Source organism: Lucilia sericata, unplaced genomic scaffold, assembly GCF_015586225.1.
Source record: "Lucilia sericata isolate MDLA Ls3-8-SP2 unplaced genomic scaffold, ASM1558622v1 Contig000841F_arrow, whole genome shotgun sequence".
NCBI classification, from domain to species: domain Eukaryota; kingdom Metazoa; phylum Arthropoda; class Insecta; order Diptera; family Calliphoridae; genus Lucilia; species Lucilia sericata.
Window position 1 is genome coordinate 50,292 of NW_023994833.1, and position 24,741 is coordinate 75,032.

The window sequence follows — 24,741 nt, forward strand, 5'->3', positions numbered from 1 at the left end:
TTGGGCGCACTATACAGATCTAAATTTTCAAGATAATTTGATAAAATTTTGGCACATACTTTTCTTTTGACCCAAGAACGAAGCCTATTGAAAATGGTTTAAATTGGTCCGATACTTCGCGTAGCCCCCATACAACCGTTTTCATTTACTTATTTTACTTGGCAGAATTATTATAGTTCACTCTGTAAAACCTAATTGAAATAATAAACTTTATAGCAGAGTTAGTGGTAACTAAAATACACTTTAATTAAATCCATAACAAATTAGTACATTTTGGTATATGTAGGTTTTAAACCAAAACAAATTAATGAACAACATAATCACATGTTAACAAAGTTTATTTTGTTAATTAAATATCCTAAATATTATATTTTTTATCAAAAACCACTTACCTGGTCAACATATTGGCACGATTAACAGCCACTTCAGCTTCGATACGAAAACGATCCTGTGCATAACGATCAACTACGCCCTCGCCCAAATTCAACGATGTACCGGCCTCACAATTCGAACCGAGCGAATGCTGAGTTTCGACAATTTGCAAAAATTTCGTCACCACGTCACGACCATGCATTAAATCACGACGATTACTACGCGATATTTCATCCCAATCGTAAATTTCTTCCGAATTGGCAGCATCCACAACACCTTCCAGAAAATGATTGGTCTCATCATCAGCAGCCACATCTGAAATGCCCTCAGTTTCGGTATCTGTTTCAGAGTCCGACTCATCGAGACTACTTAAAGGAAAACCATTAGCATGACCGCTGTCAGCATCTCCATCTTCCATAACGGCTTCATCCATTATAAGATCTTTAGAAGCTGAGGCATCATCTTGTGTTAAATCGAACGAGTCATTGAAGTTTATTTCTTCTTTTTCATAGAATTGTGATTGTTGATGTTCGAATTGTATACCACCTTGGCTAGTGCTGGCCGAGAGTAGCGGTTCAAAAGAATGATCTTCCGAGGAGAAGGGAAAATCATAGGGAAATTCTGTGGTGGATGTTGAATTCAAGGCATCCTCTGTAGAGTTATTTAGAAGATTATTTAAAGAGTTGCTGGATAAATTTAATGGTTTAAATTTCAAATCTTTTATTTCATGCCAGGAAGTTAATAAATTTTCATTTTCTGTTTCGTTATCTTCCAAATCCACATTATTATCAATGTCTTTAATGAATTCAGAGGAGAAGTTTTTAAATTGCTTATCGAATTTGTCATCCAAAAGTGTGGGGTGGGTGGTGACATATAATTCATCAACGTCATCATTATCATCCTCATCATCATTGACATTTGAAACATTCTCATCATTTTGATAGAATACATCCGACAAATTATCATCATTGTCATTATCATCTTCTTTATCATCATCATCATTATCATCGCCATCACCAGCATCATCTTTATCCATTATATCTGGTAAATCACTATCGTTTACACTTTCATTTGTGTCAATATCATTTGTAATCATATCAGCTTCGTCGTTGTACTCCTCCTCCTCCTCCTTGGCCATTTGATGTCTACTGTTGGCATCTATGCTGGCAACAGTTGTTGTTTGTTTCAGATGCTCTTGCTGCTGCTGCTGACTCTCGTCTGCTTTATGAGAAATTTTATTTGTATCCTGCCACTGAGCTTGCTGTTGTAGTTGTTCTGCTTCTAGCAAACTGCGATGATGATTTTTGGTCAAATGACCACCATTTGTATTGAATTTGTCAATATTCAATTGTCGCAAACTCTCAACAATTTTCTTTTTATGCAATTTTCGTATTTTGTGAGTCACAGTTTTTAGGGTTGTGGTGGGAAATGGTGCAGAAGGTGTTAAATGATGTGTTGCCGCAGTGGCCTCAAACAAGCTATGAATATTGCTGGTACCACTGTTACTGCTACTGCTGCTATCTTTGGTAACAATTGCATCATTTACATTATTCAAATGTTCAGTAACATTGTTAACAACATCAATGTCATTTACATCAACATGACCATCTGCAACTAGTTTTTTCGAATGTTCATTTGGACCAGCAGCACTTTCTTCATTGCTAATCGATGAATGAAATTTTTGTGAAAACTCGTTCAATTCTGTTTCAGCCATCAATGGGATTTGCTGGTGCTCATTATCATCATCATCACCATCAATGTTCGTGCCATCAACAGCCTTTTGTTCATCAACTTTGTGTTGTAAATGTAATTCCTTATTCCCTGGATTGTTTTCATATAATGTTCTTGTTAAATGTAGCTGCTGTTTTGGTTGTGGCAGATGCAGCTGTTGCTCCTTTTCGGTTAAGGTGGAATGTCTGCGTTGTTTGGAACGTTCATGTCGTATATTTAAAACATCTATGACATCCACCGCCACCGACTGTCCCAGCTTATTCGGCTGCTCCTCATCCATTATTTCCTCTTTATGGTCTTTCGTTGTGCTGCTGCTGCTGCTGCTGGACATGGCAAGGGAGCTGGGGCTAATGGTGGCATCTACATTGTTCAGTGACACATTAAGGCCATTAAAGATAAGCATAATTTTTGCTAAATTCATAATAATATTAATAGCCAGCATCGTTTGTTTTTCAAGTTTTTTATTTCTCTTAAGCACAGAATAGAAAGGAATGACATAAATTTTGTAAAATTCTTTTGTTAAAAACGTTTCCGTTATTTTATTTAAATTTTATTACTTTTTTGCGGCAATATACTTTATTTAATTTTTCTCTTATTGAGACTACCTTTGAATTTTTAAACGTTTCAATTTCACTGTGGTCTCATAATAATTAAATAATATTTTAATAAAATGTTTTACTTTATTATTGTTGGTTTTTTCATAAATCATCCTTAACATGGCGCCACATTTGTTTTTAGATTTTTTCCTTTTCAACGAAAAACTATGAATTATTATGAAATTTTAATGCTTTATTTTCATGTTGCAACCACATGTTGTTGGTGGGTCATGAATTTTTATGTTCTTTATTATTTTTTTCTTGCAGCAATTTAATCTGGAATAAATAATAAAATATAAATTAATTACGATTTTTAAAATAGGCTTAGGTATTTGGAATTTTAGTAATTCTTAAAGTACATTATTAATATGTATAAACTAATTTTCATAGGAAATAGCTTTGACTTTGAATAGTCATTTTGATGATTTTAAATAGCAAACCTATCGAAAGCATGTCTGCGAGATAAAAGATATCGAAGATATCTGGTATCTTCAGAATATTGATTTCAACACTACACAGACGACATACGACAGACAGACGGACATAACTTATCGACTTCGCTATTAAAGGATCAGAATATATGTACACTTATAGGTCGGAAATATTATATTGTGGAAATTACAAACAGAATAAAACTACATATAGTATATATCCCCCGAGGTGAGGTATAAAAACTTTTATGGGCTATATACCTTAGTTCTATTCTCTCCTATTCACGAAAGTTGGTTCTAGTTGTTCAAGTTCTAGTTCAGAGTCAGGTTATAGTTATATTCAATTCTAATTCTATAATTAAGTTCATGGTTTGGGTTCTATATATCTTCAGTTCTAGTTCAGTTCTAGTCTGTTTGTTTTATTTCTAGTTTTAGTTAGTTCTAGATCGTTCAGTCGTTCTGTCAGTTCTAATTCTAGTTCAGTTCTAGTTTCTAGTTCGTTCTGTTCAGTTCTAGTCAGTTCAGTTCAGTTCTCTAGTTCAGTTTAGTTCAGTTCTAGTTCAGTTCTAGTTCAGTTCTATTTCAGTTCTAGTTCAGTTCTAGTTCAGTTCTAGTTCAGTTCTAGTTCAGTTCTAGTCAGTTCTAGTTCAGTTCTAGTTCAGTTCTAGTTCAGTTCTAGTTCAGTTCTAGTTCAGTTCTAGTTCAGTTCTAGTTCAGTTCTAGTTCAGTTCTAGTTCAGTTCTAGTTCAGTTCTAGTTCAGTTCGTTCAGTTCTAGTTCAGTTCTAGTTCAGTTCTAGTTCAGTTCTAGTTCAGTTCTAGTTCAGTTCTAGTTCAGTTCTAGTTCAGTTCTAGTTCAGTTCTAGTTCAGTTCTAGTTCAGTTCTAGTTCAGTTCTAGTTCAGTTCTAGTTCAGTTCTAGTTCAGTTCTAGTTCAGTTCTAGTTTAGTTCTAGTTCAGTTCGTTCAGTTCTAGTTCAGTTCTAGTTCAGTTCTAGTTCAGTTCTAGTTCAGTTCTAGTTCAGTTCTAGTTCAGTTCTAGTTCAGTTCTAGTTCAGTTCTAGTTCAGTTCTAGTTCAGTTCTAGTTCAGTTCTAGTTCAGTTCTAGTTCAGTTCTAGTTCAGTTCTAGTTCAGTTCTAGTTCAGTTCTAGTTCAGTTCTAGTTCAGTTCTAGTTCAGTTCTAGTTCAGTTCTAGTTCAGTTCTAGTTCAGTTCTAGTTCAGTTCTAGTTCAGTTCTAGTTCAGTTCTAGTTCTAGTTCAGTTCTAGTTCAGTTCTAGTTCAGTTCTAGTTCAGTTCTAGTTCAGTTCTAGTTCAGTTCTAGTTCAGTCTAGTTCAGTTCTAGTTCAGTTCTAGTTCAGTTCTAGTTCAGTTCTAGTTCAGTTCTAGTTCAGTTCTAGTTCAGTTCTAGTTCAGTTCTAGTTCAGTTCTAGTTCAGTTCTAGTTCAGTTCTAGTCAGTTCTAGTTCAGTCTAGTTCAGTTCTAGTTCAGTTCTAGTTCAGTTCTAGTTCAGTTCTAGTTCAGTTCTAGTTCAGTTCTAGTTCAGTTCTAGTTCAGTTCTAGTTCAGTTCTAGTTCAGTTCTAGTTCAGTTCTAGTTCAGTTCTAGTTCAGTTCTAGTTCAGTTCTAGTTCAGTTCTAGTTCAGTTCTAGTTCAGTTCTAGTTCAGTTCTAGTTCAGTTCTAGTTCAGTTCTAGTTCAGTTCTAGTTCAGTTCTAGTTCAGTTCTAGTTCAGTTCTAGTTCAGTTCTAGTTCAGTTCTAGTTCAGTTCTAGTTCAGTTCTAGTTCAGTTCTAGTTCAGTTCTAGTTCAGTTCTAGTTCAGTTCTAGTTCAGTTCTAGTTCAGTTCTAGTTCAGTTCTAGTTCAGTTCTAGTTCAGTTCTAGTTCAGTTCTAGTTCAGTTCTAGTTCAGTTCTAGTTCAGTTCTAGTTCAGTTCTAGTTCAGTTCTAGTTCAGTTCTAGTTCAGTTCTAGTTCAGTTCTAGTTCAGTTCTAGTTCAGTTCTAGTTCAGTTCTAGTTCAGTTCTAGTTCAGTTCTAGTTCAGTTCTAGTTCAGTTCTAGTTCAGTTCTAGTTCAGTTCTAGTTCAGTTCTAGTTCAGTTCTAGTTCAGTTCTAGTTCAGTTCGTTCTAGTTCAGTTCTAGTTCAGTTCTAGTTCAGTTCTAGTTCAGTTCTAGTTCAGTTCTAGTTCAGTTCTAGTTCAGTTCTAGTTCAGTTCTAGTTCAGTTCTAGTTCAGTTCTAGTTCAGTTCTAGTTCAGTTCTAGTTCAGTTCTAGTTCAGTTCTAGTTCAGTTCTAGTTCAGTTCTAGTTCAGTTCTAGTTCAGTTCTAGTTCAGTTCTAGTTCAGTTCTAGTCAGTTTAGTTCAGTTCTAGTTCAGTTCTAGTTCAGTTCTAGTTCAGTTCTAGTTCAGTTCTAGTTCAGTTCTAGTTCAGTTCTAGTTCAGTTCTAGTTCAGTTCTAGTTCAGTTCTAGTTCAGTTCTAGTTCAGTTCTAGTTCAGTTCTAGTTCAGTTCTAGTTCAGTTCTAGTTCAGTTCTAGTCAGTTTAGTTCAGTTCTAGTTCAGTTCTAGTTCAGTTCTAGTTCAGTTCTAGTTCAGTTCTAGTTCAGTTCTAGTTCAGTTCTAGTTCAGTTCTAGTTCAGTTCTAGTTCAGTTCTAGTTCAGTTCTAGTTCAGTTCTAGTTCATTCTAGTTCAGTTCTAGTTCAGTTCTAGTTCAGTTCTAGTTCAGTTCTAGTCAGTTCTAGTTCAGTTCTAGTTCAGTTCTAGTTCAGTTCTAGTTCAGTTCTAGTTCAGTTCTAGTTCAGTTCTAGTTCAGTTCTAGTTCAGTTCTAGTTCAGTTCTAGTTCAGTTCTAGTTCAGTTCTAGTTCAGTTTTTTCTAGTTCATTCTAGTTCAATTCTAGTTTAAAGAATAGTAATGGTACCGACTCTGAATCATCAAATGACAACACAAAGTGGAAGCTTACCCATTCTATTGACGATCGAAAGGGCTATCTGCGGGTACAGGAGAATAAGGCAGAAGATAATACGGAGTCATGCTTAACTATTCTTTTTTGACAAGTAAAATTTTAACGTTGAAAATATACCCAATACGGAAAAAGCCCCCGTCATCCAAAATACTGTAACAAAGCCCAGCCATATCTCTTTCAGACTGTATTCAAATCTATTAATAGATCAATGTAACTACTAACAGCGTAAAATAATCTAAAAGCTGAAGGAAGAATAGGGCCCGAGGATCATGTTGCAATTTACAAGGAACATATACAGGGATGATTTCAGTAATCCGACATATAAAATACCGGAAGACTAGTATGGTAATGTGAATGACCCGGTCAGCAATGATTACGTTATCGCTTCTAAGGAAAACAAAGCCATAAAGAATATTAGGAATGAGTACATCCGGTTGAGTCATAAGGCTGACAAGAACTTGATGAGAAGAGGGATCTTCCAGTGTTATCTAAGACCACTATTTTCAATAACTGATGGTGCAGTAAACTTGTGATTGAGCGCATACTGTAAATTCTACACATCCAACAAGCTAAACTAGCAGTAAAAGTTAGTGTGTTTTCATTGGAAGGAGGATTTTAAATATCGGATCATGCTTAAAAAAAGTTTTTTTTTCTGCAAAATATATCAGTTGAGATTAATGTTTCATGAATCAATCTAATGTTAAATCAAATAACCACCATTCCTTCCATTTTAAGTAAATCTATTAGTAGATTATTTATTGATGTGGAACAAATGGATTACGGTTGGAAAAAAAAGGACAAATCTATAAAATACAAAAAATCTAGTATGAGACATTTTTCCTTCGTTCAACTTAAAAATTTTTATTTTCAATATTTTTTTCTAGTTTTAAGGTCATTCATTTGCAAAATTTTTTTAGGAAATGCTGACTTACCTACAGTTTATTGTTTGTGTAATGTAAAGAGTTGTAAGCAAAAAAGGAAAGTATTTTTTAAAATAAATTAACACAAAATAAAATTGACATTTTTAAGGAAATGTCACAAGCAATGGGGTTAAAAATTTTATGGCAAAATTAAAAAAATTCTTAATATCTTTGAAAAGAATCCAGCTTCAATCATTTCTTAAAATGAAGTCTATACATTTTGTGTTGACAATACATGAGAAAAAGGGTCAACCTATATGTATGTTGACCAACTATAGAAATATGTAATTAGGTGTTTGTAAAAGCTTTTTTTTTAGATAATAAAATAAAGATCTTTTAAGTTCCTTTAGAATCAGGTATGTAATTTAATTTTAAGTTTTAATTTTTATATCGAAATCACATAATCTTAAATAGGATTTTTGTAGATAAAATTATAGCGCTTTAATATCCTTACACATATTCTCCATCCGACAATCTTAGATTTTAAAGCTTTTAAATTATTATTATTAAGCAGTGCCTAAATTTGTAAAATTTCCTAATTATTCCCTTAAGCATTGTCCTTACATTTGCTACTTCTAAAACAGTATATACTTAATCTTCATTGTTTTGTTATTTAGCAAAACATTTTAACTAAAATTAAATAAAAATATCAATATTTTTAAATTAAACTAATCCTCCCAGTTGTAAAAGCAACAAAAAGCAAAATAAAGTGTTATAAAGAAACCATAAAAACCCTTAAAAAGAGTGCAAAAAAGGACTAAACATATAGCAAATTTTCATAAGAATCCTTTACGTAAACAAACCTTGAAATGGTTTCGCAAAGAAAAACAAAAAATAAAACCCTACAAAGGACCAACAACATATTCAAATAAAAAAATTATCTAACATAACATAAAATTTCTTTTGTCTGTAGACATATGTAAACCACAGATATGTTTCTTTTTCACATAATCAGCTAATTCTTTTTGGGAAGACTTTGAAATGTAAAAATTTTATATACATGTATATACAGGGCTAAGCCGAATCTTATATACCAACCAACAAAACATGTTGTATTATACAGTGCAACATGAAAAAATAAAATCATTGATAAAAGAACAAAAAACGACACATGTCTCCCAGTTTTATACAAAGTCATGCAAAGTCTCTATGTGTCCGCAAAGATTTGGGGCCTCGGTGTTATTTTCGCAATAAAGTGATCATTTCTCAGGCTCATATCTTGCAAATAGTTCGGAATGTTGATTTATTGTTTTAAGCAAATTTGTAGCTCTTGTCATAAAGAACAAAAATTGTGAACTCTCTCGATCTTGTCATAAAGAACAAAAACTGTGAACTTATAAAATCATATTTTCAAAATCAAAATCACAAAAAAACTTAAATGATCACAATAAACCGCAGCAGCACAGGCAAAGCAGTAAGCTTTGCACACACATGAAGAGACGCAGCACCAGAGATACAAGCCGAGACGGCTGAAATCGGAGGCGGCTGGCCGCCGGTAATATCTTTCAAGCAGCGCCGCCGCCGACTTCTTTCGACTCAAAAGCTAAGCCGAGTTGCCACTATTTTAAATTATTATGGCTAATTGAAAAGAGTTGCCACACAATATTGTGCTAATATTAAAATAGTGATAACTACTGTAATCATGTCCATTTTTTGCAGAAAAATCCTATATAGAGATAGGTTTCTATATAACAGACGCTCATAAGTTAAATTTCTGAAGAAAAAGTTAAATTGAGCCGACAATTTAGCCGCCGTCGATAATTTCTATAATAAGCCGCCGCCGCCGATCATTTGGTATCGGCTTGTATGTCTGCGCAGCACACAATATAAAAAGTCGTTAATAAAAGCAGTGCAATTTATCAATGTAAAGTCATTTTCTGAGTCGATTGAGCTATGTCCGTCCGTCCGTCCGTCTGTCTGTCTGTCCATCCGTCCATATAAACCTTGCAATCAAACTACAGGTCGCAATTTTAAAGATAGTACAATGAAATTTGGCACACGATCTTCTATGGTACCAGAGACGAAGTCTATTGAAAATGGTTAACATCGGTCCATTATTACACCTAGCCCCCATACAACTGAACCGGACTTTGAAGTTCATATTATGTTTAATATACTCGTATCTCGACAAAAAGCTGCAAAACCAAGTTCTATACTAGCCTTTATGACCCTCATGAATTTTTTAATTATAGGGTCTCATTTGACCATAGCCCCTATTCAAAGCCCCTTTCAAAATTCGACTTAAATGTCCATAATTTTATTCAACAATAAATGGCTTAAGTATATCTGAGGCAAGGTACAATTCAACTAAAATGTTTTATTATGTAAACTAAATAAGATTTTTTTGTAACAGATGTAGGGTATTATATGGTCGGCCTCGCCCGACTATAATTTCTTACTTGTTTATTTTTAACCCAGTTATTTAACCTCTGAAAGACTATTTTGGGCGGTGAAAATTGTTTTGTATTCCAAAAATCATACAAATATTAACGATTTTTTTTTTTTTTTGTATATTTTGATAAAAATAAAGCAAAAATAATTTCATCAATTTGTTTATAATGCATACACATGTATTTTTTAAATAATTAAAAATATTTTAATATGTCCTCAAGCTAGAAAAACAACAGAAAACAAAACAACAAAATAATAATTAATTAAAAATAAACGTTAAAAAGGCGTATGTGAGTAAATTTTAAAGTAATTAAATATGAAAGAGCTTAAATCCTTTGAACAGTGGTTCATGTACATTTCAATTTTAGTCTTACGAAAGAATAGTTATTTTAACAAATATATTTCCGTATTAAAACAAATGAAATATAACAATTTCACTTTAATAAGCTCATCGCTGCACAATGGTTTACATTATACCGTCTGCATTACTTTTAAGTACAATATATATTTATACAAGTTCTTGAGTTCTTTGAGTTTTGTCAGTTTACTTAATCGCATGCTACCAACAGTTTTTACACACATACATACTAATGACTTCTTTAAGTATAGCAAACGTGTTGAGTACTGCTAAAATAGTGAAGGAAAACGCCAATGAATAAGTAGCGAAAAGTAGCTTAAAGAGCTCTCTAGACTATATTTAATTCATATGCATACTTACTTGCCCATATGACTTCTTCATAAACTAGTCAAAAGAGAAATCTATAAATATATGTATGCTAATGCTAATTTTCATAGAAAGAAGACCAATTCTATCCCATTGTGCACCAACTGAACACTTTTGTTTTACTAGCAAATTGTTCTTCCTCAAATGTCTGCTATAAAATAAAATTAAACAAACAATATTAAACAACAATAAATTAGTAGCTTATGTTTTGAACTTGCCTTTCCTTTACACTTCAAAAGAACACAAAAAATGAATAAAAACCCCAAAAAATAAAGGTTACCATGTACACATGCACATACTTAATAATTATACACCGCAGCAGGAATTTGTATATTTAATATAGAAAAGTAAAAAAAATAATGACAAGCTTTACGAAAAAAAAAAAAAAAAAATGAAAAAATCAACAATGAAAGGAAAAAGAAAGGCTTTAATTATGCCTTCACACATTTTTCGTTTGATGGCTATACGTAAGCATGTGTCTATTTAAAATCCCAGCAGTTCGGGATAGCTATACGAATAGCATAGGGTTCTTTCAGCTTAATTACCTTATTGCAAATTTAAAGAGAATTTTGAAAAGCGCTCCTATAGACTGATAGATCCTTTGGATGGGACTATAGACAAGGCTAAACACCAGACTATATACTAGACTATAGACCAGACTATAAACTAGACTATAGACTAGAATAGAGTATAGACTAGACTATAGACTAGAATATAGAGTATAGACTAGACTAGACTATAGACTAGTCTATAGACTAGACTATAGATTAGACTATAGACTAGACTATAGACTAGACTATAGACTAGACTATAGACTAGACTATAGACTAGACTATAGACTAGACTATAGACTAGAATATAGACTAGACTATAGACTAGACTATAGACTAGACTATAGACTAGACTATAGACTAGACTATAGACTAGACTATAGACCAGACCATAGACTAGACTATAGACTAGACTATAGACTAGACTATAGACTAGACTATAGACTAGACTATAGACTAGACTATAGACTAGACTATAGACTATAGACTAGACTATAGACTAGACTATAGACTAGACTATAGACTAGACTATAGACTAGACTATAGACTAGACTATAGACTAGACTATAGACTATACTATAGACTAGACTATAGACTAGACTATAGACTAGACTATAGACTAGACTAAACTATAGACTAGACTATAGACTAGACTATAGACGACTAGAATACTAGACTATAGACTAGACTATAGACTAGAGTATAGACTAGACTATAGACTAGACTATAGACTAGACTATAGACTAGACTACAGACTAGACTATAGACTAGACTATAGACTAGACTATAGACTAGACTATAGACTAGACTATAGACTAGACTAGACTATAGACTAGACTATAGACTAGACTATAGACTAGAATATAGACTAGACTATAGACTAGACTATAGACTAGACTATAGACTAGACTATAGACTAGACTATAGACTAGACTATAGACTAGACTATGACTAGACTATAGACTAGACTATAGACTAGACTATAGACTAGACTATAGACTAGACTATAGACTAGACTATAGACTAGACTATAGACTAGACTATAGACTAGACTATAGACTAGACTATAGACTAGACTATAGACTAGACTATAGACTAGACTATAGACTAGACTATAGACTAGACTATAGACTAGACTATAGACTAGACTATAGACTAGACTATAGACTAGACTATAGACTAGACTAGACTAGACTATAGACTAGACTATAGACTAGACTATAGACTAGACTATAGACTAGACTATAGACTAGACTATAGACTAGACTATAGACTAGACTATAGACTAGACTATAGACTAGACTATAGACTAGACTATAGACTAGACTATAGACTAGACTATAGACTAGACTATAAACTAGACTATAGACTAGACTAGACTATAGACTAGACTATAGACTATAGACTAGACTATAGACTAGACTATAGACTAGACTATAGACTAGACTATAGACTAGACTATAGACTAGACTATAGACTAGACTATAGACTAGACTATAGACTAGACTATAGACTAGACTATAGACTAGACTATAGACTAGACTATAGACTAGACTATAGACTAGACTATAGACTAGACTATAGACTAGACTATAGACTAGACTATAGACTAGACTATAGACTAGACTATAGACTAGACTATAGACTAGACTATAGACTAGACTATAGACAAGACTATAGACTAGACTATAGACTAGACTATAGACTAGACTATAGACTAGACTATAGACTAGACTATAGACTAGACTATAGACTAGACTATAGACTAGACTATAGACTAGACTATAGACTAGACTATAGACTAGACTATAGACTAGACTATAGACTAGACTATAGACTAGACTATAGACTAGACTATAGACTAGACTATAGACTAGACTATAGACTAGACTATAGACTAGACTATAGACTAGACTATAGACTAGACTATAGACTAGACTATAGACTAGACTATAGACTAGACTATAGACTGGACTATAGACTAGACTATAGACTAGACTATAGACTAGACTATAGACTAGACTATAGACTAGACTATAGACTAGACTATAGACTAGACTATTGACTAGACTATAGACTAGACTATAGACTAGACTATAACTAGACTATAGACTAGACTATAGACTATAGACTAGACTATAGACTAGACTATAGACTAGACTATAGACTAGACTATAGACTAGGCTATAGACTAGACTATAGACTAGACTATAGACTAGACTATAGACTAGACTATAGACTAGACTATAGACTAGACTATAGACTAGACTATAGACTAGACTATAGACTAGACTATAGACTAGACTATAGACTAGACTATAGACTAGACTATAGAGACTATAGACTAGACTATAGACTAGACTATAGACTAGACTATAGACTAGACTATAGACTAGACTATAGACTAGACTATAGACTAGACTATAGACTAGACTATAGACTAGACTATAGACTAGACTATAGACTAGACTATAGACTAGACATAGACTAGACTATAGACTAGACTATAGACTAGACTATAGACTAGACTATAGACTAGACTATAGACTAGACTATAGACTAGACTATAGACTAGACTATAGACTAGACTATAGACTAGACTATAGACTAGACTATAGACTAGACTATAGACTAGACTATAGACTAGACTATAGACTGGACTATAGACTATAGACTATGGACTGGACTATAGACTATAGACTATGGACTAGACTATGGTAGGAGTTATAAAAGTTAATTTTAAGCAATGTTAGATATTTGTGAAAAATACTATACAAAAGGGATTCCCTTTTTCTTGCTAAGCTGCTGGGCAGATAATAGCAGGACTGGGACATACACACACTCACTCACACACACACATCCTTACTTCTTTCTACATATAAATTTGTTATAGAATTTAGTATTAATTACATGTGTGGGAGTTTTTTATTTAGACTTATCATTTTACTAAATTAATTTTGTGTTTGTGTATTTTCTACCAGGATATACGGGTTTTAAGTAAAACACAATTAAGGGTAATTAGAAATTTTTTAAGCCATTATTTACTCAAGTTTTTTCTTTCAAAAGGAAACTTTCTTACTTATATTTATATATTAGGGGAAATAAACTCATGTCTTTATGAGTATAAAGGAAATATGTTTTGTGATTTGTTAAATACATAATGCCTTGATATTAATTATATTGTACATATTGTATTTTTGAACATGTGCGATAAAGTTCAACAAATTTTCACACTATATACAAATATGACATTTGTTTTATGTCTATAATTAATATTTTCTTTTAAGTCATTTAAACGACCAGAGGCGTTTTTTTCTTTAGATAATAGTACTATTTCCATAACACATTTAAGTAAACCGTTTGACTTAGAATCGTTTTGTGTATCGATTTTACGTTATCTGCCTGTATGTTTATGTAAGTGATAAGAATTTTTCTATAATTTTAATGTAAAAAATTATTTATATTAACTTAATTTTCGACCCTAATGTGGACTTAAATGGTTTATATTTTAAAAACATTTTAACATAAACTGATAGATGTCAAACATGTGAAAAAATTTAGTGGTTCAAGCCAGATCAGCTAGCATCATTAGGCATCTTCCAGAAATTTTCACAACAACTTCCATAATAATGAAAACATGAACATTTGTATACCCACCATCAAAAAAGATGGGGGTATATTGATTTCGCCATTCCGTTTGCTAAATTCTAAAACGATCTATCCATGTCTGTCCGTCTGTCTATATGTCTGTCTGTTGAAAGCACGATAGAGTCCAAACGGAAAGAATATTTCTTCTAGGCAAGGTTTGTTTGTTATTAAAAATGGGCAATATTGGTTCACGTTTTCGCATATCCCCCATAAACTGGGCGTTAAATGTCTCATTATCATTCATTTCGATGAAAAATTAATTAATAATTCATTGCAAATAAAAATGAGCGGGATTTTAATAGTGGGCATGGTGTCTTCTATTGAAATTAATGCATTTAAATAATTTCTAGATTAAATAGTGTCCCAAAACTGTGCAGGAATATCTTCCATTTTAGGAAATTTATATAAAAATGAGTGGAATTAAATAGTGGGCGTGAAACTTCATACAAAAATAAATAGTTATTATGGAATATTTTTTATCGTTAAACTGTTGAATAGAGTCTTTTTAAATAGTATTCAACCGTTTTGACGATATCTTCAGTAATAGAAATAAAAATGAGAGGAATATATAGTGGGCATGGCGGTTAACTTGAATAGTAGCCTTTTACTTACAAAAACTCATGTTAAAATAACATCCCCAACATTTATCTTGAATTATTATTTTTACCGTAATATGTCGTTATTATAAGAATAAGCGGGATCATACTATAGACTAGACCATAGACTAGACTATAGACTAGACTATAGACTAGACTATAGACTAGACTATAGACTAGACTATAGACTAGACTATAGACTAGACTATAGACTAGACTATAGACTAGACTATAGACTAGACTATAGACTAGACTATAGACTAGACTATAGACTAGACTATAGACTAGACTATAGACTAGACTATAGACTAGACTAGACTAGACTATAGACTAGACTATAGACTAGACTAGACTATAGACTAGACTATAGACTAGACTATAGACTAGACTATAGACTAGACTATAGACTAGACTATAGACTAGACTATAGACTAGACTAGACTAGACTATAGACTAGACTATAGACGAATCGCGAAAGTTGCATTCCACGAAACATTAAAATAGGTCTCTTCAAATGCACTTCAATATAGGGTACTTCCTAAGAGTGGGGTAATATGCTTGGTTTAAGGCATTATATGCATATATAAATTTCGATGTAGTTCATTTAATGCTTGTGAGGGAATAGCTTTTATTGAACCTGTTGTCCTAGTGCATGCTGATCTCTGTACTTTATATACCTTGAACAGGACTTACTATAACCGTGTAAATTCATTTAACTATGTTAAGACTAAGTTCTTATTTTAGCAAACTCTTACTTCTTCTCAAAAGGCATTACAGATATCATTAATAATTCAGTGTAAATTTTCATATAAATTTAATTTAATATGTATTTTTTTTCTTCCATTATTTCTGTAAATAAACATATTAACATATTAAAAATTCTTAAAGCTCCAACAAAATATTATACATATTTATTCACCTTTATTCTATTATAAACAACCATGACAGGATATTAATCAACATCAAAATTTTATATTGAAGCTCGTTTTTAAAATATGTCTTAAAAGTTTTATCATTAATAATAAATTTGAATAAAAAGTTAACGAAATTATAGACGTCCATATAGACATTAATAAAGACCATTGAAAAGGTCCAAAACAGTCTACAGGTAGAGCAGTATAGGTGAATTTGGTTGAAAAAATTCTGTTTAAATCGGTTCATAAAAAATTTGCAACAATATTTTTATCTTAAATTTATTTCCAATCTTTTAACATCACACACACATAGCTCCAATGCCAACATTAGAACACAATTTTAATATTCCCAGCAGAAAAATAACTGATTTGGATGCTTAGGAATGCTTAAATCGAGTAATTTTATCTCCTCTTATAGATTCTCTTCAGTTTGTTTAATTTGTTGTTGGGATTATGGCTCTTTGTATGCTGTTTAAACCATAAATCAAAATCTTAAGCACAAAAATTTCATAAAAAATTACTGATTTCGTCCTTTTAATACTTGATTGAAGTATCACAAAAAGAAAAGCAAAATAAGATATTTATGATTGTTAAAATCTGTCTACAGGTTTATATAGAATAAAATACTTAGAAAAATTGTTGGCATAAAAATCAAATAAAAGTATTATATACAGATAGGGAGTATTTGAAATACCCTATAACAAAACATGAGTCCTCAATTTTGATAGGTGCCCCTCTTTTATGATGTTAGGTCAATCGAGTTTTTTGTCACGCTACATTGCACAGTGGTATAGGAAAAAAAAGAGGGAAATAATTCGGTAACTTCTAAACGGTTAATCCGATTTTAATGAAACTTGGTATGCGCAAAGAGGAGGTGTTGTCGAGTTTAGGTTTTGAATTTGGACCTTATAGGCCAACCAGGGGCCCGGCGGGGGTCCTCAAATTAGGACACCTCGGCTATGTTAAATTTTTAAAACGATCCTATTTCTTCATTTGAGTTCCGATTTAAAAATTATTTAAAATTTTCCCAAATTAATTAGGGAAAACTAAACATCTTTTAGAAAATTTACCTAGCACTATTATTTTCATCCATATATGTAACAAATTTAAGAGTTAACCTTATGGATGAAAATAATAGTGCTATGTAAATTTTCTAAAAGATGTTGAGTTTTCCCTAATTAATTTGTCACTTAAAAAACATTTGGTAGGCATGTTATATATCAATGGAAAGGTAATTTTGTATATTTTTCAAAACTGTGTATAATTTTTGAAAATTAAAAAATTCGCGGAATACTTTTTAAAAAAAAAAAAATTAAAAAATGTTTTTTATTCAGTTTTTGCGAAGATACAAATTTTTCAAATTGCAATAAAAATTTTATTTATGAATATTTTTTGATGAAGTTTTACAATTAGGTAGATTTTTTTACTCAAAATCCAAAATTAAATAAAAATTTCGAATTTTCTTATTAGAAATCCCGGAATTCCCAAAAAAGTTTTAAAAAATCCCAAAAATGTTTCATTTATCGTACTTTATGTAAAGTCAGCTTTCCAAAAAGTATAAATTCTATATACATCTTCTTAGAAACTTTTTAGATAACTTAAAAAGAAAAAGATACTTTTTTCCCAAAAAAATGACATAAAATCGCCTTTTTTTTATTTTTTAAATTAAAATGCCTATAACTTTGGACTCAGTCATGATTTTTACATAATTCTTTCACTGCTTGATATATAAACTTGTTGTTAAGCGAATAAAAAATGGTGAAAATCGGGAATATTTGGACCCGCTATTATCAAAAAAACTAAAGTAAGGACGGTAAAAATTTTAAAATTTTAATTTTCAAATGCGAATATCTCCTAAACTATAAGAGATAATTTACTGCTACGACCCGCCGGCCCCCTTGGACCCCCCGCCGGCCCCCTGGTTGGCATATAAGGTCCAAATTCCTAAACTCGACAACACCTCCTCTTTGTGCATACCAAATTTCATTAAAATCGGATTAACCGTTTAGAAGTTACCGAATTATTTCCCTCTTTTTTTTTCCTATACCACTGTGCATTGTATTATTCGGAATGTTCTTCAGAATAGGTCTTTTTATGAAAACTATGGTCAATAAGGGACAGAGCTCTACGAATTCGAAAGAATAATTAATATCACAAAAAAAAGTTTTGTTTAATTTTAAGTTAAATATTTTTGAATGATTCATTGATTTTAAAAGGATTTTCCATGTTTGTTCTAGGATTCACTGATCTTAATAAAATTTGATTCTTATTACAATTATTATTATACTGAATAGCATTCTTTAAATGTTTTTTTAAAGATCTTCTTAAAAGTCTGAGATCCGATGCGACCAGCTTTGAGAGGCCACACTATGGCTCTTATTCCGCCTATAAAGCCGAAAAAATTTCAAACTTAATCCGAGAAATAGCGCACAACAGGCCCGATAGTAGCCTCGATGTATTTCTTCGGATTTGATGTAGTATACATCCTCCTATCAACCTACCAACCTAATCCGAGAAATACCTCAGTTCCAACCGTGTGAAATTTCTTTACGATTGTAATGGAAGATACTTAAACAGAAAATTTTAAATGTAGATTCATTCATCAACAGGGAAATTAGCTTCTTTTGACTTGAAGGAGAAAGACTTTAAATCGGTACTTAATCCAAATACTCAGGGAACAAATTAGGCATCAGACACAGATGTAGATTAAATGATGCCTGCAGCATATTTCAAGTTGAAATATTTGCAGTGTCTGAAGCGGCCAGACTAATATCTATGAGACCAATATTTTCTTGCGATATCACGATCTACATAGTCAAGCTGCTATAAAGGCACTATTAAACAGAAATATTAAATCAAAGGTAATCAGCAGCAGTCGCATAGAGCTACAGGTTCTCAACGAACGACAGGAATTGAATCCAATAATATACAAGGAAACGAAATTGTGGTTGAACTGGCAAGAACCGTAGCAGATATGGACAGAATCGCAGCTTGTCAGAAAGTTCATCCTTGACTTCATAAATATAAACATAAGAGACATATTCACTATGGGAAACCTCATCAATGAGCAAACAGGCAAGGGTACTTTGGAAGACAAAACACACTGCAGAAGCTTATAGATTTGGATAAATATGAAATACGAAATAAGATTATGTTATGAAGACACTTGCCGATGGTGTAACATGGAGATGTTCCACTTCCTCTACCAAGGCGTTGCATTATCACATTATCGACATAAATGTCTTGAGTCTTATTTTTTTCAGAGTCTTGAAGAAGTTAATAACATACATAAAACTTAAAAAGTTATATGAAAGCAAGTGATCGAAGCAGATAGAGGATGTAGTGCATCATTACTATTTTTTAAGCTGTTGCAATGTACAACGTTACTTTGAGGGCTTACTTTGGATGAGCAAATGAATTGGTCTTGTAAATTCAAACAACTTGTGTGGTCCTCCGAGTGTTTCTCTGAATTAGGCGTATACTTAATATTTGCAATATCATTAAATAACTAACAAGTATACGTACAGGTGTCGTTATGCAGTGCAATTTCACAATGTAAAATTTTCCACTTGAAATGGAAAATGAAGATGAAGTTTTTATTATTTTACATGTTTATTGTTCTTTATGACAAGAGCTACAACTTTGCCTCAAAAATTATCACTTTTTTGCAAAAATTACACCGTGGGTCCAAACCTTTAGGCGCCCATAGTGAAAATATCAGGACTTTGGGCAAAACTGGGAGACACGGGTCTTTTTTTTGTGTCTTTCATGTAATTGTTAAATTTCCATGACTTACAATTTCCATGCAATAGCATGGACACACCACATAGAGGATAGGATCAACAAGGCACATCGGTGCTAGGCGAAATGTAGGAGAACTATAGGCATGAAATGGACTCTTAGTCCTACTATGACAAATTGGCTTTATAAAAGTGTAATTAGACCAATTCTAGCTTATGCTTCAATAATCTGGTGGACTGCTTTGGACAAAAAGTGTAATATCAAACTAATACAGGGAGGTACTACTTCAACCAAAGCTCTGGAAACGTTGCTAGATATTCCACCCATTGAAGCGGCGCTTACAGCCGAACGTCTCTTTACTTTAGGCGAACTGACCAAAAGCGGTTATAGGACACGTCATCAATGTATACTGGACACATTGGAAGATTATACACAATGATCGGAAGTGCCTGATCGCATACCAGACACAGAATATGTCGGAAAATTTGAAACGCTGATCCCGGATAGAATGTCTTGGTCAAGCGGAACATTATAGCAAATGCCAGTAGGAATCCGGTGTTATACGGATGGCTCATAATTGGGTGATAAAGTGCGCCTGGGGTTCTATATTGAAGACCCAGAAACAGAAATATACCACCATTTACCTAATCAAAACACACGCTTCCAGGTCCGATGGTCCGAGAAATAACGGAATGTGTAAATTGGATTGGATAAATATGGCGCCTATGGCCCTTAATATATTCACCGACAACCAGAAGGCAATTAGGGCTATATCAGGGGATAGAATTAAATCTGAAACCATATTGGATTGTAAGAAAGCTTTTACTGAATACTCTCCCAGAGGTAAGGTTTACATCATATGGGTACCAGGACACTCGTGAGTAGTCGGAACCGAAAGGGAGAATGTAATAGCCTTAAAGGGAAGGAAGCTCGAGGTAGTTAACCTGACAAACACAAAACTATTTGACGCAACAAAAGCTGAATTAAAATTATAGGTAGAACCACAAAGATCATATGGGGTGACAATGATGAGAACTATACGAGAAATCTCCTCAAAATGAGCAAGTCTGAAGTTAGTATGATGGTACTTATTCTGAGTGGACACACAGGATTACGAGCACATCTATACAATATTGGCCGTGCGGATTCAGACGAATGTAGAGCATGTGGAGAGGACAGTGAAACTCTGGAGCACTTTCTTTGCCACTGTCAAGCATTCGTCGAAGTTAGATCTAAGTATCTTGGAAGTGATGTTATTCCAGAAATAACATTCATGACTAAAACTGATTGGAAAATTCTTAGGAATTACGTCCAGGAAACTGAGTTTCTGAACAATGAAAAATAATATATTCAGTGAACAATTATTATTTTTTTTCATGAAAAGGAGCGCACAACAGGCCCAATAGTGGCCTAGGTGTATTTCTTCGGATTTGATGTGCTATATATCCTCCTATCAACCTAACCTAGATATAACATATCACGCCCACTAGCTATCAACGTTGCCGATCACTGATACGTAATAATTAATATTAATGCAATATATTGATAGCAAATATTGGTTTAAAATCAAATCACATGTATTTTAATTAAAATGAAACACATACAAAGATAAGTCAACAAACTTCCATATGTATGACCTCTAAAAAAAAAATATGTCTGCAATTGGTTTTCTCTGCGTGTAACCGTCTATTAAGATAAAACATTTCGGCTTCTGTTCTTGAGTACTTTTTTCTTGTTGTAGTTTTTGTTTTTCTTAGGCGGTCGCTGTTAAGATAATTTAACAGTAAATCTTGGCATATTCAAGTAAAAAATAAACAAATTGATTTATAGACTAATGTTTCTGTAAAGAAAACAAGAACAATAGCAACAACAAAAAAGCAATAATCAGACTTCAACGAAAAACACGAAAAGACTTACGCCTACAAAAAATAATGTAAAGTTTAACATACATACACACACATACACGAATGCAAAGAAATAACAAAGGGATACGGAAAGAGGCAATACAGTCAAGAAAAATATTGTTACAAACCCAACAGTTTCATAAGGAGCCAAATCATGACTACAATATATAAACTTCCGAGACAATACAGAAAGAAACCAATAGTCACTTTAGCTTCCTCTAGTAATCAAATAAGAAGCTAATCGTAACTAATTAACAAACACATGTTAAGAACTACTTACGTAGCTAGTCTATAGTGATAAGTAAAATCTTTGGTTCGATTAAGACACCCCAAACTACAGGGAACTAACACATATTCCCATACATTTTAACAATTAAATGAAAACGAAAATCAACTAAAATGTGAAATGAATGACTTTGAAAAAAGTTTCAGTTTCATTCACTTAAACAATGACATGTTTATTGATTGGGAAGTGGACAATAAAATAAGTTACAAAAACTAAAATGATATATAGAAAAAAACTCTAACAACAACTATAACTTAATGATATTGTCACTAAATAAATTAAGAAAATTAATAGAAACCAAAATAAATTCATTATTATTATTTTTCTCTTCTAGCAGAAAACCATTTTTAGTTTCATGTTACATTAGTTTTTGTCTTTCTACTGTGACAACTATTAATGAACATTGTATAAATATTTAAGTTTTATTAAATAAAGTATTTGCTCTGACACGAAGGTCAATTTAATTGTGTAAATGTCATTTCTTCATGCACACACACACAGAGAAGAATGGGAACAAAAATCAAAATGTCTTATTATTCTACGAGGACTATGTTAGTTTGTCTGTTGGTTTTAATTTACCCACAATTGACTAATTAAGTTAAAATGTCTTTATCATAGTTTTTTGATAGTGTTTAGAGATTTGCAGACATTTTTAATTAGGTACATTTAATGTGCACGAAAAACGATTTGATAACCATTAGGTTAGAATAAGTTGATAGTATAGTGTGCTACAGCAAATACGAAGAAATAATTATGTCTTACAATACCCACGTTCAGAAACTAAGTTTCCTGGACGTAATTCCTAAAGATTTTCTAATCAGTATTCCAATAAATTGAGTTTCACTCTCTACATTTCAAATTTTTGCTACACGGAGGGAGTAGCAATTGAATTCTACGAGAACTTGCTCTAATTTTCCGCTTGGCCATGATTATCGATCTGAGATCTGTATCTGTGTCTGGTATGCAAGTTGACACGTCCGATATTTGTGTGTATCCTTCCAATGTGTCTAATATACATTGAAGACATGCCCTATAACATCCGTCAGTTCACCTAAAGTTAAGAGACGTCTCATATCTTATATACGTTTTAGGAAAATCTATTAAAGTTTGCAGAACCTTTTTCGACGTAGTACATATGGCCCATCTTATACCCAATCCTTTGTATGCTGAAGTCTCTGTAATGGTTTTATATCACACCTTTTGCACCTTCAGCAGATTATTGATGAATTAATTAGATTCGGTCTAATGACGCATTCAAAAAGCCAGGTTCAATATACTTCTTTTGAGAATTCAGATTTCAGTATTTTCTGAGTTAAGGTTGAGCCCAGCATAAGGTCGTATTTAAAACCTCTTCAGCCCTACTACATAAACAATTTGGACCCCTTAGTTAGTTAGTTTGAAAGGAGAATGTATATACATCAAATCCGAACAAATACATCTAGGCTTCTAGCGGTCTGTTGTGCGCTCCTTAACCAGTGCCTCAGGTGGGTCTACCAGACTATAACACTTTCACTAATCTACCGGAGGCCAATTTGGATCACTTCCTCTTAGAAGAATTACGACAACATCTGCTTAGCAGACATTAGTCGAAGTGCTTTAAGTGAACACTTGCGGTGTTGGCCTTATTCCACGGTGGTACTTTTACAACCTTATTTACACGTAGGTGGAAATTTTTATACATCGTTCCGCCATGTTCCATGTACAAGCACTTTGCTCAAGTACTGTCCAACCATTCGTTTCTTAACTTCCAAGATGCAAAGCCATCACAACATCAACAGCACCGAGAGACGTAATTGGTAGACCGAAATACGAATTCACACTGTCGTATATCTGATATGAACAGAGTAAAGCATAAAGATACCCGGACAAGAAAGGAAAATTCAATGGCATCACTTGTATAAGATACCTTATATACATCTCCATTCTACCCAACATTCTTCTCATTCATCCGACACACTCATTGAGAAAAAATCCGACACACTCACTTTATTTATCCATCCATCCCGTATTTTATACACTTGACACCAACCGAACACATCCCGACTTTACTGTGTATCAGTCTTTTAACCGACTTTCTCTTCCCACGAGTTTAGATTTAAACTACAGCCACCACGTGTACCCTCAAAGGAACCTCTACAATAACCGGGACAAGACAAAGTCCGAAACGGTTCCCCTGATATCAGATTATGTGGTTCTCTGGCCAGACCGTGGATATATTTGATCATCACCAGTTTATAGTCCCATCAGACTAGAGGTACTTTTGGCACCTCTTTTCCCCGGACATGCAATAATAAATAGGGTAATATTCATCAAGGGTAATAGGGTAATATTCATCATTAACTGTGTTAATGGGTATAAAATTATACACTGTGGCGTAGCCTAATAGTTATATCGCACAGCTTATCAATATGTTCCTTGGCATGTAGTTGATCCCATTAGGCCTAAGTATTGGATAAAGGTTTCAATATGCACATTACTAAAGGCGGTTTCCATATCAATGCATATCTCCGGTGTATACAGTTTGTATTACAGTACATTACAGAATTTCCAAAGATCTTACATTTATATAAGCATTTTGCTTATATTTGAGGTCTTTGTCTGGTACATATTCTACTTTTAACCATGCTATCAATTATCCATTATAAGCTTTTAAGTAGGAAGGACGTGAGGTTTATCTATCGATAAGACTTTGATGTCGCATAACTAGGTTTTCGAGTTATTTCACGATAAAATTCAGAATGAATATGAGGATCGGCCCATATTTGACCCTATTCCCCATCTTCCAGAAAATCAGTTTTTGAACAATTTTATATTAAGAAAAATATCAGTAACGTCGTCAATTTCTAATGGACTTTAAAAAGAAAAGTTTTGTTTTACTCATGAACAGACGTAATTTTCTAATACATCAATAAATAGTACGGTTCCTATATAAAATACTTTGTAAAAACGGTGCAAAACTAAAATCAAAAATATGTTTACC

At 32.9% G+C, this 24,741-nt stretch overlaps 1 protein-coding gene across 1 annotated transcript in view; it reads right to left on the bottom strand.

Annotated features, from left to right (window-relative positions):
- Positions 1-388: 388 nt before the first annotated feature.
- LOC119608479 (protein PFC0760c-like) overlaps positions 389-24,741 on the bottom strand; it is a 126,732-nt gene continuing 102,379 nt past the window's right edge. Inside the window, exon 4 of the mRNA XM_037962920.1 lies at positions 389-2,975. Coding sequence (XP_037818848.1) covers positions 389-2,545 — 2,157 coding nt within the window. The 5' untranslated portion in view covers positions 2,546-2,975. The remainder of the gene's footprint in view (positions 2,976-24,741) is intronic.